The sequence below is a fragment of the Pezoporus occidentalis genome, unplaced genomic scaffold (genome assembly GCF_034315485.1).
Source record: "Pezoporus occidentalis ecotype Australia unplaced genomic scaffold, CSIRO_AGI_Poc_V1 ctg44, whole genome shotgun sequence".
In the NCBI taxonomy this organism is placed as follows: Eukaryota; Metazoa; Chordata; class Aves; order Psittaciformes; family Psittacidae; genus Pezoporus; species Pezoporus occidentalis.
Window position 1 is genome coordinate 2,262,124 of NW_026915769.1, and position 17,466 is coordinate 2,279,589.

The window sequence follows — 17,466 nt, forward strand, 5'->3', positions numbered from 1 at the left end:
ACATACTTCAAATTGTTACTGATTTGTATTACAAGGTGAAATTCTTGATTATTTAATAGGGTCATATTAATGACTGTAGAATATGGCTGGATTTTAGGGCAGCTTATCTTTTGGATCAAAGTGGAGTGCTGCAAAGCAGTTGCTATAGTTATGAGTTGATGGTGGATTTTGCCTTTACTAGTGGTGAGGGTTCAGGATGAACTGGTATAAGCTCTTAACAGCTGGTTGCCTGGGACTCTCAGGAAGAGTGTGGACTGCACTGTGCAGTTCATAGAGATATCAGGACTACCTTTGATCACATTAAAGTGGGACTAGAAACAATTTTGCTGTTGCATCAAAGGCCTTCATATCCACCTCTTTACCCTGCTATTTTGTGAGCACATGCACTGTGTTTGCTGCTCAGCAGTGTAGATTAACTACCCAAGCTCCTGTACTACAGTGGTTTGACTGCCAGTGGTATCCAGGTTGGTTTGTTTAAAGCTAGTGGAGGTGACTGTCAACCACCTCTGTCTGCTCTGAGGAGTTCTCTGCCTGTAGCACAGAACTGGGTACAGAATGTGTTTGGAAGCCTTAAGTAAGTGTCAGTGGGGTAGTTCTCACTTTACAGATAACATAAAGCGATTTTCAGGGTTGGGCTTGGCTAAGCAGAAGCAGATACTCTTCCCGGAGTTCACTGAACTGTGGAGAGATGGTTATCTTACTGTCCCAACAAGAAAATAAGCACGGCATCTAGAGAATTATACCAGGAGTATGGGGAATTGGTTTGATCCCGGCTTAGTTTAATGCCAGTCATTCACTGCTGTTTTATAGCTTTGCTGAAATAAATGGTGACTGAATCTGATAATGTCACAAGAAATTGTTGTTTAATGCCTTAGAATTATCCAACAGTTTGTTTTTTTTAAAGGTTAGAGAGTGTCACATACACTGTATCATCATCACAAGTGAGAAGTCTGTTAGGAATACATAACATTAGCCAGTAAGTAGTGCTGCTATCTAGTAGGAATACTGAACAGTATTGCTGAAAGTATTTAGTATATTATTTAGTATTTACTGAAACTGTAAAAATCTATTTTGACTTGGGAAAAAAAATACTTTGTGAAGTTAAACTTCCTACCTGTGACAGAGGAGATTTAATTTCAAGCTCTGATTAGGGGCAGAGATTTGAATGCCCAGTACACATGGTTTAAGAGGCATTGTGCTTAAAGTGTAGTACTGTAGTAGTAGGACTGGGAGTATATAATGTGCAAACATGTTTCACAGGACTCTTTTTGTTTGGTGTTTTGTTTTCTTTTTTGGGGGGGGGGGATATTTGGTTTTGTTTTAGTTGAAAAAAGCTAAGTTAAATACTGTAGTAAAGTTGGCAAGATTCTTCAAGCAAATCAAATTAATGTGAGGAAAAGCAAGGACATACATACTCTAACCTTACCCTAAAGTATTCAGTAGCTTACCAAATAGGTAACTGGCTGGAGATGAAGATCTTGTTCTGAGTCCCCTGCCTGTTAAGACCAAATACTCTGAACAACTAAGGAGTAGAAATGATAGATATCTCCCAGGTGAATTGCTTTTAATTTCTGCTTAGAGCTATTTAGTGTATACAAGTAATTTAAATAGTCTTTGGCACATGATCTTGCATGGGTTAATGCTATAGCCATAGCTGATGGGCTTCCTTGTTTTGCTCAGGAAATTAGAGCAGGGAAATAATGCTACCAGATGTAGGGAGAAAGCCTTGTATCCTGTGTTTTTCCTTTTCTTTAGACAACTGTTAAGAAAGCAGCTATATTAACAGGCTTTTTAGAAAAGACTGATTTAGCTTGCTTAGCTGCACTGGTGATTACAAGGGTATAGGTGAATTCAGGGAGCAGATGAAACAAGGCCCTAATTGCTTGTCACATCTGCTGCCAATTCCTTGCTGTGACTCCTGAACCACCTTATACTTCTGTGCTAGCAAACAACAGTGGTAGAAATCAAAGTACATAATTTGGGCCAAGCCTTCTTTGTTCTGCTTGTTTATGAATGCGTATTTGAAAACAGATGCTTTCACCTAAGAATATCATCAGTATTTCCTTTTAGTTTGCAGATGGTGTTTACTTGGTTTTGCTCATGGGTCTCCTTGAAGACTATTTTGTTCCACTTCACAACTTCTACTTAACACCTGAAAGTTTTGATCAAAAGGTGGGTAGAAACTTCAGGTTATATTCCTTTTGCTTTGTTACCAGATTATGTTTTCCAGTCATTGTTCCCTTTCTCTTTGTGCCCAGCAAATCAGAACGTGGTATATTCTTCTCTTCAGGAGCTGTAGGAAAGATGCATTGGCTGTGACACTTGATAGTTAATACCACTAAAAGTTGCTTGTGAAATGAATGCGTAAATTCCCTACATTAAGGAAGAAGAGTATTCTGTTACTAGCATTAAACGACACACAAAGTTCACGAATATCCAGAATTAATAAATCAGTAATAAGTGCTTTGTACTGTATAGTACTTTGCATAATCAAAGTGATTTATTAAATTGTAGTACTGCCTGAAGTGTTTTTATGTGCAGGGATGTGTTATTGTCCTAGACAGCAGAGCTGAGGTTGGCTTTGCTTAGTATGTACTATATAAATAGGCAAGAAAGGCAAAAGGTGAGGAAGCTCTGCTTTGGCTGCATCCTATTCACTGGGATTGACAGGAGGACAGAGCTTCTTCCCAAGGTCATAGAATCATAGAATCATAGAATAGTTGGGGTTGGAAAGGACCTTAAGATCATCTAGTTCCACCCCCCCTGCCATGGGCAGGGACACCTCACACTAAACCATCTCACCCAAGGCTTTGTCCAGCCTGGTCTTGAACACTGCCAGGGATGGAGCATTCACAACCTCCCTGGGCAACCGATTCCAGTGCATCACCACCCTAACAGGAAAAAAATTCCTCCTTATATACAATCTAAATTTCCCCTGTTTAAATTTGAACCCATTACCCCTTGTCCTCTCGCTACAGTCCCTAATGAAGAGTCCCTCCCCAGCATCCGTATAGCCCCCTTCAGATACTGGAAGGCTGCTATGAGGTCTCCATGCAGCCTTCTCTTCTCCAGGCTGAACAGCCCCAACTTTCTCAGCCTGTCTTCATACGGGAGGTGCTCCAGTCCCCTGATCATCCTCGTGGCCCTTCTCTGGACTTGTTCCAACAGTTCCATGTCCTTTTTATGTTGAGGACACCAGAACTGCACACAATACTCCAGGTGAGGTCTCACAAGAGCAGAGTAGAGGGGCAGGATCACCTCCTATGACCTGCTGGTCACGCTCCTTTTGATGCAGCCCAGGATACAGTTGGCTTTCTGGGCTGCAAGCGCACGCTGCCGGCTCATGTTCATTTTCTCATCGACCAGCACCCCCAAGTCCTTCTCCGCAGGGCTGCTCTGAATCTCTTCTTTGCCCAACCTGTAGCTGGGCCTGGGATTGCTCCGACCCAGGTGTAGGACCTTGCACTTGGCATGGTTAAACTTCATGAGGTTGGCATCAGCCCACCTCCAAGCGTGTCAAGGTCCCTCTGGATGGCATTCCTTCCCTCCAGGGTATCAACCGAACCACACAGCTTGGTGTCATTGGCAAACTTGCTGAGGGCGCACTCAATCCCACTGTCCATGTCAGCAATGAAGATGTTAAACAAGACCGGTCCCAACACTGATCCCTGAGGGACACCACTTGTTACTGGTCTCCAGCTGGACATTGAGCCATTGACCACGACTCTTTGTGTGTGGCCATCCAGCCAGTTCTTTATCCACCGAGTGGTCCATCCATCAAATTGATGTCTCTCCAATTTAGAGACAAGGATGTCGTGTGGGACAGTGTTGAATGCTTTGCACAAGTCCAGGTAGATGACATCAGCTGCTCTACCCCTGTCTATCCGTTCTGTAGCCCCATCATAGAAGGCCACCAAACTGGTCAGGCAGGATTTCCCCTTAGTGAAGCCATGCTGGCTGTCACCAAGCACCTTGTTGATTTTCATGTGCCTTAGCATGCCTTCCAGGAGAATGTGCTCCAAGATTTTGCCAGGCACAGAGGTGAGTCTGACTGGTCTTGTAATGAGACTGACTGGTCACAGAATGTCATGCCTAAAAACTGACCCCTTATCTCATTTGTATGTTGCCTAATACCCATTAATTCTTTTTCTGTAGTTTATTTGATGTTTCTATAAACCAAGTGAAGAAATATCATTACTTGCTACCTAAATGAGATACTATAGTAGAAGAGGTGGTACCTGGGCCACGATCTTTGGCTGATCTGGGGTTAGAAACTACATGCTGAGTGTTTACAAGTAATATGTTTGGAGCTGATATAAAGCCAAGATGGTTGCCCTAATCCTGCTGTGGATGGAGCATGCAAAAAAAATTGCCTGTCTGAAGTATATGTGTGAGCACAGACACCTGTTTCTGTGTCCAGCTCCTGGCAGGATTATTGCCAACATTGCTGGCTAACTTTTGAGAGAATGTCTTTTCTAGCTTGTCTTTTCTGGATATGTCTTTGTTTGATAAGGAGTGACTACTGCCTAACAAGTGTCTCAAACAAAATGAGTTTTGAGAAGAGTGGATTCTTTGCAGTCTTAGATTGTTTGACTCATAATCAGGGTACTAGAGATGGAAGGAGACAAAATAGGTCTCTGTCTCGTAGTCCCACACTTGCTCCATTGTCCTGTGTCCTTCCTAGGGTTTACAATGAGAAGAGTGCTTAACATATTTTATTATTGTAACTAAAAGTTTGCCTCTTTCTGCAGTGGTTCCTTTACACGTGCACACAACTGTATATTCAGTGCCTGGTAATCAGAATACACTGACCCTGGAGTAATGTATCTGCCCCTGCTTTTTATTCTGCCAGGTTTTGCAGTGAAGAGGATGCCCCTATTGTGTTGGCTAAGCTAGAGCAGGTGATGGCCAGGTCAGGAGTGGAAGCATTGGCACAAGTTAAAAGATCAAATACTTTGTAAGGCAAGGACTGTTTAAAATTATGTTTCTTTCATAGTGAGTTCAGCACAAATTGTTGCTGTCAAGCACCCCTTAGCAAAGGCGCACTCTGTGAGAGATGGGACTTCATCATCAGTAGAATAACTCAGCTTTGCCTGGGTGAATCATGCTGGCAAATGAGCACAGGTACAAACCCAGGCTAATGTGCTGAGCCTGCTGGTTTTATAGGGTTTGTTGATTTCCTCAGGTTACTATTTGCTATTAAGGAGCTTAAAGGGGCTCCCTGAAGACAGGAAATTACACTTCAGTAAGGGGGGCTTCTTTAGGTGATAAGTTTGCAGATAGGATGGGGATTGGTTCATTTTGGATGTTGTATACTATACAGGAACTTGCTAGAGCAGTGGGAAAATGGTTATGTCTTATACAAGCTTTCATTTTTATGCTAGTATCTTGAATTTTCTCCCTTGTAGAAATGCAGGATGCTGAGTTGTAGTCAGAATCTGTTCATTTACAATTTTGTTGTTAACAGTTTAAGTTAATAAGGAGTATTATTAGTAAAGATTATTGTTCCTGAAGTAATGTGTGGTTAATGTTGTGTGGAGACTCTGCCTTGAGGATGGAGGATTTGTAAATAAAGGAAAGAGAGGCACACTCTGTGTTTTGGGGAAAGGAAAGAATATTTTCATCTTGAAAGTGACTGGTTCTGTCACAATGAATGAGGAGGAACTGTAGCAGGTAAAAAGAGATGAATAAAGTCCTGAGCAATGACTGCCAGTAAAAAGGGCTTTTCTTCCATGTTGTAGGGGAGCTTTGTATGCGTAACTCCCAGATTTTCAATATGAGTAACTTTAATTAAATCTCTCCCCCTTATTATGTGTCTCCGGAACTGTCATCTACAGTAACAAAAATGCACAAAATTCATAATCAAAATTACTTTGCTTAATTTTCAGTAAGCATGGATGAGAAAGCTTCTGTGCAGGTTTCTAAACCATAATGTTCTCTCCTCAAAGGAGAAACTAAAAGACTTCCTTGCATTTTTCCTTTTTGTCCATTTTCTCTCTTTTGACTTCATATTCATATGTGATCCTTGGTGGCTTGCTCAGGAAGCTCTTTCTGTGCAGTCATACCTAGCTGGTTTTTCAAGCTCACTGTAGGGAACTGTCACCACCAAGCATTTTTTGAAGCATTTGCTTCATTCAAGAAACTTATTTTGACTTTCATCTGTTTTCAAGTAGAGGAAGTCAAAGAACCAAGAGACTAAGGGATTATCATAAGGTGATGCAACAAGAAGCCTGGCTCCTTGATCATGTGATATTGATGTTGCTTGATATGCAGCTGATACTGGTGCAGAAAAGACTAATGCTGTTTGAAAAAAATAAAATCTATTCAGTGTCTTTATTTCTTCTTTCTTGCACACCTATGTGTATTTTCCCATCTCTGTTCAGTTGTGTCACTTCTGTTACATTCCTTGTTGGAATATAACAGCATATAACAGAATGTTGATGGCGAGTGATCTCTTGCCTTGTAGTCAGAAATGTTGATCTTGGGCTCAGGCTGCAAGAACTCAAGAAAATGCAGCTGTATTGTAGTTGTTACTGGGAGCTCTCTAGCCTCTGCCTCAGAGACAGAGACCAGGGCCTAGTGGGGTTTCCTGGTTCATGTGGTACCCAGTCGCAATCTTGCAGTCGAAATTTCTTCCTTTGTATCAAAAGGTGAATATTTACCCTTCAGTGTTACCAGCTTTCATTTCTTAGTCTCTCATGTGTACTTTCTGCTGTGCTTAAATGTTTAATATTGATTTAAATAGAATTATCATTCTCTATGTCAAGTGCAGGGAGAATAAAACATTTTTAAAATTTGGTTAAAGGCTTTTAGTTCTTCTATAACTTTGAGATTCTAAGCACTTTACCTCTTTCAGGTCCATAATGTTTCCTTTGCTTTTGAGCTGATGCAAGATGGAGGACTGAAGAAACCAAAAGCTCGTCCTGAAGGTACGGACATGCATGTGGCTTCAAATTGTATATAAAAACATTATAGCAGGTGTTTGAAGTTCAACTCCATTCAAACACAGTAGCAGTAGTGCTACAGAGTTGTAAATGCACTTCTTGTCAGTTTTCCAAAGGATTCATTGTCTATGTCTGGGATATATCCTTACCTGTGTTTCTTGTCTGGAGTAGATTCACTGAGGTATGCACATATATCTTTAGTGAATAGCCCAGGAGCTGTTTGTTCAGTGCTATGTTATAAAATCTGCTGGTATTCTCAGTAACAATCCAAGCAGGAAGCTTTTCATTGTCTGTGATTCTTACAGTTAGCACTGGCTTGGACCCTTGTGATCAGATTTCAATGGCTGATAAATGAAAGGCTTTTGGCTTTTACTTTGTTTTGTTTTGGTTAGTTTTTTTTTTAAGAGAACCGCTAGCAAATCCTGTACTTGATTTATGTGAACTTCGGAGTCAGAACAGAAAAGTATAAAGCCTGATTTTTTCCTTTAAAGTCTCTGAACCTTGAATTAATTAAAGGTGAGGTCTGCATTATTGCAAGCACTAGGGATAAAAAGAGGAATTAAAACTTTGTAACTGCTAAATGAGCAATTTTTATTCCTGATGTTACAAATTACATAGGTGTTAGAGGCTTACACAGAACAAAAAAAAAATGAGAAGCACCCAAGAAATGTTAATTTCGACTTAATATGAGACAAAGTGGTGATAATAAATAGATTAACAAATAGTGGAGATGGTTATAGTGGGGGAAAAAGGGCAAAAGTCAATATTAAATGCATACGTATCTTGTCAGTGGTGTTCTTTTAAATTTGGGGTTGAAAATTGCTCCTGAAGAATTCAGTGAAACAGAACGCTAACTTGAGAAGGTAAAGGAGTGCTTTGAGTATTGGAGGTGAGTCAGTAGGTATGTGAGTATGACAGGGAAACTGGAGAAATACGAATGCACAATCAGAAAATGGCAGGTTTTTGAGTGGAAGGGTTAAAGAGATTGCAGTAGGAGACCAAGTAAGCTAGATAAGTCTGTTTTGAGAGAGAAGGCTTCTCTAGTTGTTTTGTTTTTATCGGTTGATCTGCCAGAGGAGATTACCTTCCCATAAGGATATCTCATATCCTAACACTATCATGAGTGGTAGAGCACTATAGCAGATCTGTTTGCTCCCAACAAGGTGTGTAGATTCAGTAAGCAGCAGAATATGTTTTAAGTGTTTTATTGATTATAAATTTAATTATTAGTAGACATTAGAGAGCCAAATTAGCCCATAGAACATTCATTTTCACTTTTACCTGCTGCAGGATGTACAGTCTCTTGTGTGTATTTCCTCCTCTTCTGTGTTTGTACGCATTCCTGGCAGCAGTAGTTCACAGCCGCAGGAGTGAGCATGCTTGTGTGCTGGCTGTGTGGCTGAAATTGCCTATGCAATTCACTGTTGCTCTTAGAAAGCTGCTCCTGTAGAGAGAACAGTAACATTTTGGGCTTTACTTGTCACCATAGTTTCATCGAATCGTCTGGATCTTGACAGTCAGTACAGTCATGTAATACATGTTTCTTAGAACAGCAATTAATTTTATCATAATTTTCATGCCCTTCTACTCTGCTCTCATGAGACCTCACTTGGAGTATTGTGTGCAGTTCTGGTGTCCTCAACATAAAAAGGACATGGAACTGTTGGAACAAGTCCAGAGGAGGGCCATGAGGATGATCAGGGGACTGGAGCACCTCCCATGTGAAGATAGGCTGAGAAAGTTGGGGCTGTTCAGCCTGGAGAAGAGAAGGCTGCGTGGAGACCTCATAGCAGCCTTCCAGTATCTGAAGGGCATCTGTAAGGGGAAGGACTCTTCATTAGGGACTGTAGTGATAGGACAAGGGGTAATGGGTTAAACTTAAACAGGGTAAATTTAGATTGGATATAAGGAAGAAGTTCTTTACTGTGAGGGTGGTGAGGCACTGGGATGGGTTGCCCAAGGAAGCTGCGAATGCTCCATTCCTGGCGATGTTCAAGGCCAGGTTGGACAAAGCCTTGGGAGGCATGGTTTAGTGTGAGGTGTCCCTGCCCGTGACAGGGAGATTGGAACTAGATGCTCTTAAGGTCCTTTCCAACCGCAGCTATTCTATGATCCTATGATTCCATGATAGACTCTGATGCTCTGCAAAAAGTTTGTGTATAGTATACACTGTTAATGCCATGTTAACGCTGATTTACTGTTTGTTCCTAAATAGGCTGGAAAGACCTGTTACATGAATCCATGAATTGGGTAGTAAATGCCTCTTGAATTAGCTGTAAGATTTTCATATAAAACGTAGCCTAGAGCATAACATCACAATTTTTATTTCTATAGCCCATGCTTTTTGCAGTGCTTGCAAGAAAGAGGTCTTGTTTAGTATCTTAGTGTTTCTTTGTACAGGTGACAAACAAAAATAGGAGCATACAGGACAGCTCCTCTTCTCTGTTCTTCCACCTCAATTGAATAGATTGAGCCAGGAGTGGAACTTGATGCTGAATTATTGCAGCAGAAGTATGTTGTAGTGGATTAATTTATTAGCCTCTAATGGGGTTATGGAGTGTGAATGTTTTAGATTAATGGAATATTTTAAACTCTTTCGATGCTTTATGGCCACTTTCAGTGAACGTTTTATTAGTTCTTGTTGGTAGTGTGCATGATTTGATCTTAAAATAAGAAACAGGAGGCTGAGAATATTCTTATTCCTGGGAATGCCTGTTAGACAGTGATCAGTAAGGAACACTGTAATCACCCACACAGGGAGAATGCATCTCACACTACTGTACTCTTTCATGCAGCAAAGGCATAACAAGATCTGAAAGTTAGGAAAATGTTAAACTAGAATTACAGTGTAACTTTTGCAGCAGTGAAGGTTATTAACCATCTGTCTGAATTGTCAAGGGATGGAGGTGGAATTTCCATCAGTGTAAGATTTATAAAGAATAACCAAAACCATGCAATGTTAAGCTTATATTTTAATTCAACCATAGGTTAGTTCATAGCCTCAATACAGGATTTCCAAGGTAAAGTTCTCTCAGAACTGTGTTTTACATAAGATCAGACTATGTGACCACAATAGTTTCTTTTGACCCTTCTGACATGTCATTACACTGCCAAGTAAAAGAGCTACATCTATTCCTTTGAGTGATGGTGCCTCCCGTATCTCTCATTCCTCAGTGTAACCACATGGTGTGATTGGCAGCAGGTACCTAGCTCATATTGCTGGTGGAGATTAGTAGGAGTCAGTCAGCCTTAAATGTCTGCATGAGGGCAGATGGAAGGTACCTCCCCATGACAGTGCTGCAGGTCTGGGCTCCTTTCCAGCCCCTGCTTATGCTCTTTCTGGTGCCCTTATCCCTTACTCTGCGACTCATGGCTGCTCTCTCCTTGGGACGTGCCCTTGGTTTCCTAGCTGTGCTTCTGGCTTCCAGCAATATTTCTGCTCTACCCTCCAGATTTCTAATTCTCTACACTGGCACCTTGATCTTGGTTTATAGCATAGGCAGCTCCTGCCTCTGAACTGAAGTCAGCCAGAGGCAGGAACTGAACCCTACAAAACTTGATCATGCTGCTTCATGCTGTGTCAGCTGAGATGGAGGTTATGGTAGCTGAAAATGGGTGGTGTGGGGAAAAGAAAACCGTTTGGGAGGAATGGAGCAAATACACACTACAAATCTCTAACCACTATAGAGCTTTTTAGGCCTTTTTTTTTTTTTTTTTCATTTTCATAGAGTCAGCACTATTTTGTTTAATTGTTTAGCAAACAGAAGGGACTGCCACCATCAGTGGGTCATATCTGCTGGTAGTTGACTCCAGGTATTTGCCTTGATTTCCCAGCTTTAGAAATGCATGGTGATTGTAAAGTGTTGTTTCCCCTGGCTAAATTTACATTTTAAACCCATTTCTGAGGGAAGTGATCATGGTACAGAGGAATCAATGCTAATTATGACTGTTCCCTTACTGAGAATGCTATGGTAATAAGCAACTTTGTATGATACCTGTAAAAATTAGAAATGTATTTCTTATTTCAGTTATTGAGATAAGACCTCTCTCTTTCATGGTGTACTACTTCACAGCAGTTAGAATCTTTCTTTGGAGCAGGAGAAGATTCTTCTGCAAATGTAAAATACAAAATCATGAATGAAATATGTAGAATAATACAGGGAAAAGGGTAGAAAGGAAAATTTGAAATTTTACTGAAAATACCAGATGAAGTGTATATATTAGAGTGTTATCCAGCATGGGGTGGGAGGGGAAGGGAGGAGAGGTCCTGGCAGTGAGTCTTGAAAACAGGCAGTAGGTGTTTCCCCTGGATCTCACATTGATTGTATTCAGTCTGTTTTTTGTATTCCTAGTTCCTTGAATGATTTTTTAAATTATCTGTTCTTCCTTACTTCTGCTTCCATATATATTGTTTACTGTCTATGTTTTGCTTCCACCTTCATCTTTGTTCCATGTTACATGCAACCTTTATTTCTACCTTGTCAGCCTTCTTTGTGCTATGCCTCCTCCCATAGGATTACATGGCTGTGGTATTTCCTGGTATTTTATTATATGCAAAGGGTTGGGAGGTGCTAACAGAAAAGCTTTTTGTTGAGAACTGTTCCAGACCTGTTCCCTCATCTAGCATGGTAAGAAGGCATATTAGATAATAGAAAGCTTTGAGTCTGCTAAGAGAATTCAGGCTTTGTTTACTTGTGGGCTGTAGCAATCCAGAGTTGTGGATATGTGAGGTTCAGCATCTTGTATCGTCTGTGGCTACTTGCTTACTTCTTCTGTGGCCAGTGAAGTCATCAGTAGTATTTCCCAAAGTCTTTATCCCAGGTCCCAGACAGAAGTATTCTTTCTTTGTAGCCAATTTTAGATGAGGAAGGGAATTACTTTTTTCCCATTTTGCAGAGAAGTTAGCTGTGGCTTTGTTACCATAAAGCTGTTTAAAAGTGCATCATATGGGACATTTAAAAAGCTTGCCTTGGGGAGATCAGAACTCTGTGGGGTTTTTTGTTGCTGATCGCACTGGCTCAGAGAGGACTTTTGTTCCTTTGAGGACAAATGAGGGAAAACAAAAAGCAAATTAAGGACTTCTCCTTTTCTTTCACAGATGTTGTCAACTTGGATCTGAAGTCTACCCTCAGGGTTCTATACAACCTGTTCACAAAGTACAAGAACATTGAATGACCGTGGAAGCTGCTGAGGTCTTCATCCTTCCAACCTTAGGCAGAAATTACAATAAACACACCCTCTGCACGCTCCCGTTGTGCCTTATGCTATACTTCATGCATTCTTTCTACAGTTGATGTGGTCTGTCTGTAGCTATTTATATGACAATCCCACTAAAAAAAAATGCATGTGTATTCTCTAAGTCACTTGAAAATGCGTAGTATTTCACACTTTTACCAGAAGATACTGCTGGGTCTGTTGTTTGTAATGATCAACAAATGTTCTTTTGATAAAGGAAATATACCACTAACTTCTTTAATAAGCAGGGAAAACATGAGGCTTTCCTCATGGCTGGAGCCTCTTTGATTCTACAATAGAATTTCTTTTGCATAGTCCTTGATTGCAGCTGGCATTTGATGATTTTCCAGGCTTAAGTGTTAGCAATAGAAAATCAGCATTGTAATTTATATAGAAGCTGAACCTTTTCTGTTAAATAACGTTTTTTATGTTCTGTTGGGTGGGTGGGGCTGAGGGGAATTATAGGCACTATCTGAAGCTAGTGGCAAAAACTTCAGTTTTTGTGTTAATCTCATGCTACTCAGTGTTACTTCCATTCAGTGTTTACACAGAGTAAGTCTTTCAGTGGAATGACCAGCTAATCTTTTGATGTCTATTTTTTATTTCATCTCCCTTCTAGGAGAAAATTGGTTGCTAGAGCTACTGTTTCCTGTTTAACACATAGCTTCAATCAGGTCTGGCAGGAACTGGTCAAATGGGCGTGGGCTGAATTAATGCATTTTGCCCACAATCCTTTCTGAAACAAGCACAGGGAATAATGAGTTTGACAGTTTAAAGGCTGACTTTATTTCATGTAGCTGAGTTAGAGGCTCAGATTCATTCCTTTTGGAGTTATTGGCAACTGTACAGATCTGGGGCTCAGACTTTTATAAGCAGAGCTTTATGTATTTTCTTTCCTAAAGAGAAAACCTGAATTTCTGTATAAATAAGAGCTTGCTTTTACTTAGGGATTGCACTGGACTATTGCAAGAGGCAACCCAATGGTTAGCACTTAAATGTGAAACTCTTCAGTGACCAGTTATGCTGCAAACTAATTCCATCAAGTTGCCCTGTGCCATCCCAAGAAATACTCTGCTAGGCTCTGGCCTAGTCCTACAGTCTTTTAAGGTGTTACGGATTTCAGTGGACTCTGTTTTAAAAAAGGATTGCTAGATTTATCTGGTAGACTCTAGTTACCTTATAGTACTTCACAGGTTTCATTTGTAGAGCTTTTCCTGGCTGATGTGATAGGTACAGCAGTGCATACAAGAGGGCTGCGTTGGAACATGAGTCGTCTTGAGTAGAGTTTTGAGGAGAGCTTTGCGAAGGAAATGGGATTGTCATTTCCAGGGTAAATTATTTGTGGAATACACTTATAATAGTGTGGAGTGCACAGGGAACAGATTTGACTGCTGCTTTTATGTATCACAGCAGTAACTATTCTATTATGGGCAGGTGTCATTTTGCGTGAAACATTAGGCAGAGTGCCCCAAAGAGGAAGCAGGTAGTATTGCTCCTCTCCAGGGGCTCCCTGAAGTCCTGTTGTAAATAGGCATCTTCCTTAAAAATTGATTTCTTGCACTAAACATTATTTACCCTTCTGAGTTCAAGAGGAAACGTGCTATTTGAATGGTATAATTTAAAAATTGGAATTTTCTCCTTCCCTCCTTAAACATTTTCTTTTAATCTCAGAGAGAAATGGGCTTCTGCATCTTTGTTTCATATTTTGGGGTTCTGAGTAGTATTTGAATGGTTTGGGTCATCTCCCATCACACCTCCAAAACAAGGATGGAAGGAAGTTGCCCTTTATTTCCATGAAAAAAAATCATATATTACCTGAATTTTTAAGGTTCTGTGAGGAATTATTGCTTGTTTGTGCTTTAGAAGGGAGCTGACCTCTTGCTGTTTATACAGAGCCTAGAACAATTGGACTTGAATTTCAGATGAGGCCACTAGACTTTACCATGACACTAGCAATTATTACAAAGGAGACTTTCAGAGGCACTTAAGGCCTGGTGGGTCAGCTCTCCTGGCAAGTTAATGAAATTGTTCTAACTTTTCATGCTGTAAAACAGGGATGTCATGAGGCTGGAAGGTGATTGAACTGAAAGGTCAGACTTTTAGTTCAATGCAGTATTACTTGTGGAAAACAAGCCTGTTAAAGAGGTTCTCATTCCACCCACTTTCCTTCAGGTGATATGGAAGTGCCGGTACTGTCTGTATTCTCTGAGTAGCTCGGAAGTACCTTCAAAGAATCTAGTTTTTTAAATTGCAAGCAATATTAATATCAAAAGCAAACAAAATAAGAGGAGATTGATAGGAGCAGTTTGCCTTTGGGAGGGGGAATGACTATTTCTGAGATGGTATTATACAGCTGGCATCTTCATTGCATGTGAGCAGATGTGAACATTTTAAAATAGCTTCTGTTTTGTTCAATTATGTGCTTCTGGTCACTTTGCAGAAACCTGAGGCCCTCCTGTACAATCTGAGGCATGGGTCCCTATTAGCATTCCATACATTAATACCCCTGTCAGTCAAGAGTGCAGGCTTGATGCCCTGAACAGCTTGGGGGAAGGTGTCATACCCTGTTTTGTTACGTTTTTAAGTCTGTTGATAAATGTTGTACAGGGAAAATACATATTTCATTCCTTGGCTCCTTGCTGTCTAGCTGGCATAGATGCTGTATTTATTGCTAACCAGATTGCAGGCAGGGTGGATTTAACTGAACTCGAGCTTCATCCCAATCAGTCCATTTTGCAGGAAGAACAATGTAGGTAAAGCTTCTCTAAACACCTGCTTTTGTCATGCCTTTCTGTTACATATGCATGATACTTAGTTCTTTTCCTCTCAAAAAAACCAAGTCATTGTTAAAAATGTTACTCACGAACTCTTTGTGCTGCTAGAGTTTTAGCTATGTTCCTGGGTGCCAGGAGGGTAGTTCTGAATCGTGTTGAGTTCATCTGGAATTTCGAATGCTCTGTGGCATTAAAGCGTCTGCATTTGTAAGTACATAATGAATGTCTGTCCTTTCCACCCTGTACAGCTTGCCTTCTAGGTGCATCTGCTTGACATACTGAGTTCCACTGAGCTGTATTGCCACAGGAGAAGGCCAGATGCTTCTCAGCTGCATCCTGTTTTCAAGATGAAAAACAAATAGTGGCAGATATTTTAAAATCAGTTTAAACCTTTGTGTGATTTCTGACCCCTCTTCCCCACACACCAGTGCTTTCAGTGTTAATGTATTTTTTAAGAGTCTTTTCTACTGTTTTTAGCAGTGTTTACTCTGGATTTCTAACTACTAAAAACCAGCCTTGCAGATAAAATTCTGGACTTGTCACAAAGCTGGATGTCTCCAGCATATGACAAGAGTTGTGTACTGTAAGCAAGTTACAATGCAATGCTATGTTTGCTAAAAATCACAGCAGGAGTGTTATGCATGGTTTGTGACAGTTGTACTATTTATTCAAATAAATAAATAATGATCACTTGGCTTTCTACATCTCCTTTTTTTGCTAAGTGGACATGTCTGTGTGAACAACTTTTGAAAGGTGAACTACAGCCATCTTTTTTTGTCAAGGATTCTAGATGTATAATGATCTCTGAAGACCTAGCAAAGCAGTGATCTTGGATTTCTGGCCCTGGTGCAGGTGATTAAGATTGTACAGGCAGACACAGATGAGCTCTGCCTTTTTATCTGGCAGATGGACACAATGAAGTTAATGTTTTGCCTTCTACAAGAGAAAAGTAACTGAATTACACTTTCTGGTACTGTTAGAAGACTTAAGGCCCAGTTCTTCCGCAGCGACACCGAAGTGAAGCCTGACATGCCACAGCTAGTCCCGTGTGTGCCTACAGAGCACTGGGGAACCCAGAAGTGCAGGTAAATCTGTAGTGATAGTGAAAATGTCTCCATTTGTGTGCTTCCCTTTGGTCCGGTATGGGGAGAGCATAGAGTGGCTCTCCAATAAAGCAAAGCCGTGTGGAGAAGCAGGAAAGTGCATTATCAGAAGTTGTTATTGGTGGGAATGCTGTTGATTCCTTGAATTGTTCTTCAGTGGCTATTTGTATGGGGGCCAGGTGTATGTATGTGTGTGTGTGCATGAGGTGTGCAGTGGGAATGTACAGAAAGACTGATGGGGGAGAAGGGAATGAAATCAAATGCAACTCTGATAGAGGATTTATTAATGCTGTTCTACAAAAGACTGGATACGACATGCACTGGTAGCAACATCATTTCTCAGAGGAAAAAGGGTGCCTGTCCATGTGTGTTTCAGACTTGTGTTTTTTTTAGCACTGGTTCACTGTATTGTGAATGAGGCTTTGAGGAAAGAAGTCCTTTGTATTGCTATTTGAAATGGGAAGAGACCTAGAAATTACTGATGAATTTCCCAACATTTAATTCTTCTTCCACCCTCTGCTGATTAGAAACTGGGTTTGTCCAGAGTTCGCTATAGCATCTCCAACTGTACCTTCCTTTTGTTTTTTTTTTTAACTTACTACATTTCTAGGCTGCTTCACTTCTGCATAGGTAAGAAGGTACACTGGGTCTTTGCTAATTTGATGTATAGTTCTATTTGCTATCTGCTTAGAAAATAGTTAATTTTTCCCTTTCATTAAGGATTTTGGGTTATCAATTACTAAGAATTTATGGCAGCTGGGAATCTGTTTTCAACCCACTTTTCTTACCAAATTTAGGTCATCCATTCTTGTATGTGGCATAGAGCTAAACACCGTAGTCTCTTAACAGCATTAAACCAGACCAGCTTAATTAGTGTGTCTGCCTACTGTCTCATTCAGGGATTTCATGGAGGACTGCAGAGTTGCATTTGATTTCTCACAGAGTTAATGAATGTATGTGGTACCGGAAGGTAAACGTCGAGGGAAATTGGTTGGTGTAGGGAGCTTTCCCACTTTAATCAGAGCTGGAAAAGGGAAGGAAAAACAGCAGCACTGCCTAGTGTAGATAACTCTTGTCTCAGATGAAAGTTTTGTGCCCTGGTGTGGCTAATTCTGTAGGGACAAATGAATTAATCTTCCTCGGCCTAGGTTTTTCCTTCTACCAGGTAGGTAGAGTAGTGCTGATCTGCTTTATAAAGGGCTCAAAGGACCACGAGTAAAAGGTGTATTGTAGCACCATGATTTTGGCTGTTGTTGGCATTCTATTTTTATATGCAAAGAAAAGTGCCCTGTGAGTCGCCCCAGATGCAGACTAGCAAACGGTCATGCCACACAGCGCCATGAAGAATGATCGTATCTTTTTAATACTTTCTGGTGTTTCAGGGGTTGCAGGGTTGCATGTTTCCTGCAT

The 17,466-nt window shown here is 40.6% G+C and overlaps 1 protein-coding gene across 3 annotated transcripts in view; it reads left to right on the forward strand.

Moving 5' to 3' along the window:
- The window catches only part of PARVB (parvin beta), a 70,462-nt gene extending 54,819 nt beyond the window's left edge, over nucleotides 1–15,643 (forward strand). For all 3 annotated transcript variants that reach the window (XM_062634890.1, XM_062634892.1, XM_062634891.1), the window contains exons 11-13: nucleotides 2,071–2,172; nucleotides 6,857–6,929; nucleotides 12,043–15,643. In XM_062634890.1, coding sequence (XP_062490874.1) covers nucleotides 2,071–2,172; nucleotides 6,857–6,929; nucleotides 12,043–12,119 — 252 coding nt within the window. In that variant the 3' untranslated portion in view covers nucleotides 12,120–15,643. The remainder of the gene's footprint in view (nucleotides 1–2,070; nucleotides 2,173–6,856; nucleotides 6,930–12,042) is intronic.
- The last annotated feature ends 1,823 nt before the right edge of the window (nucleotides 15,644–17,466 follow it).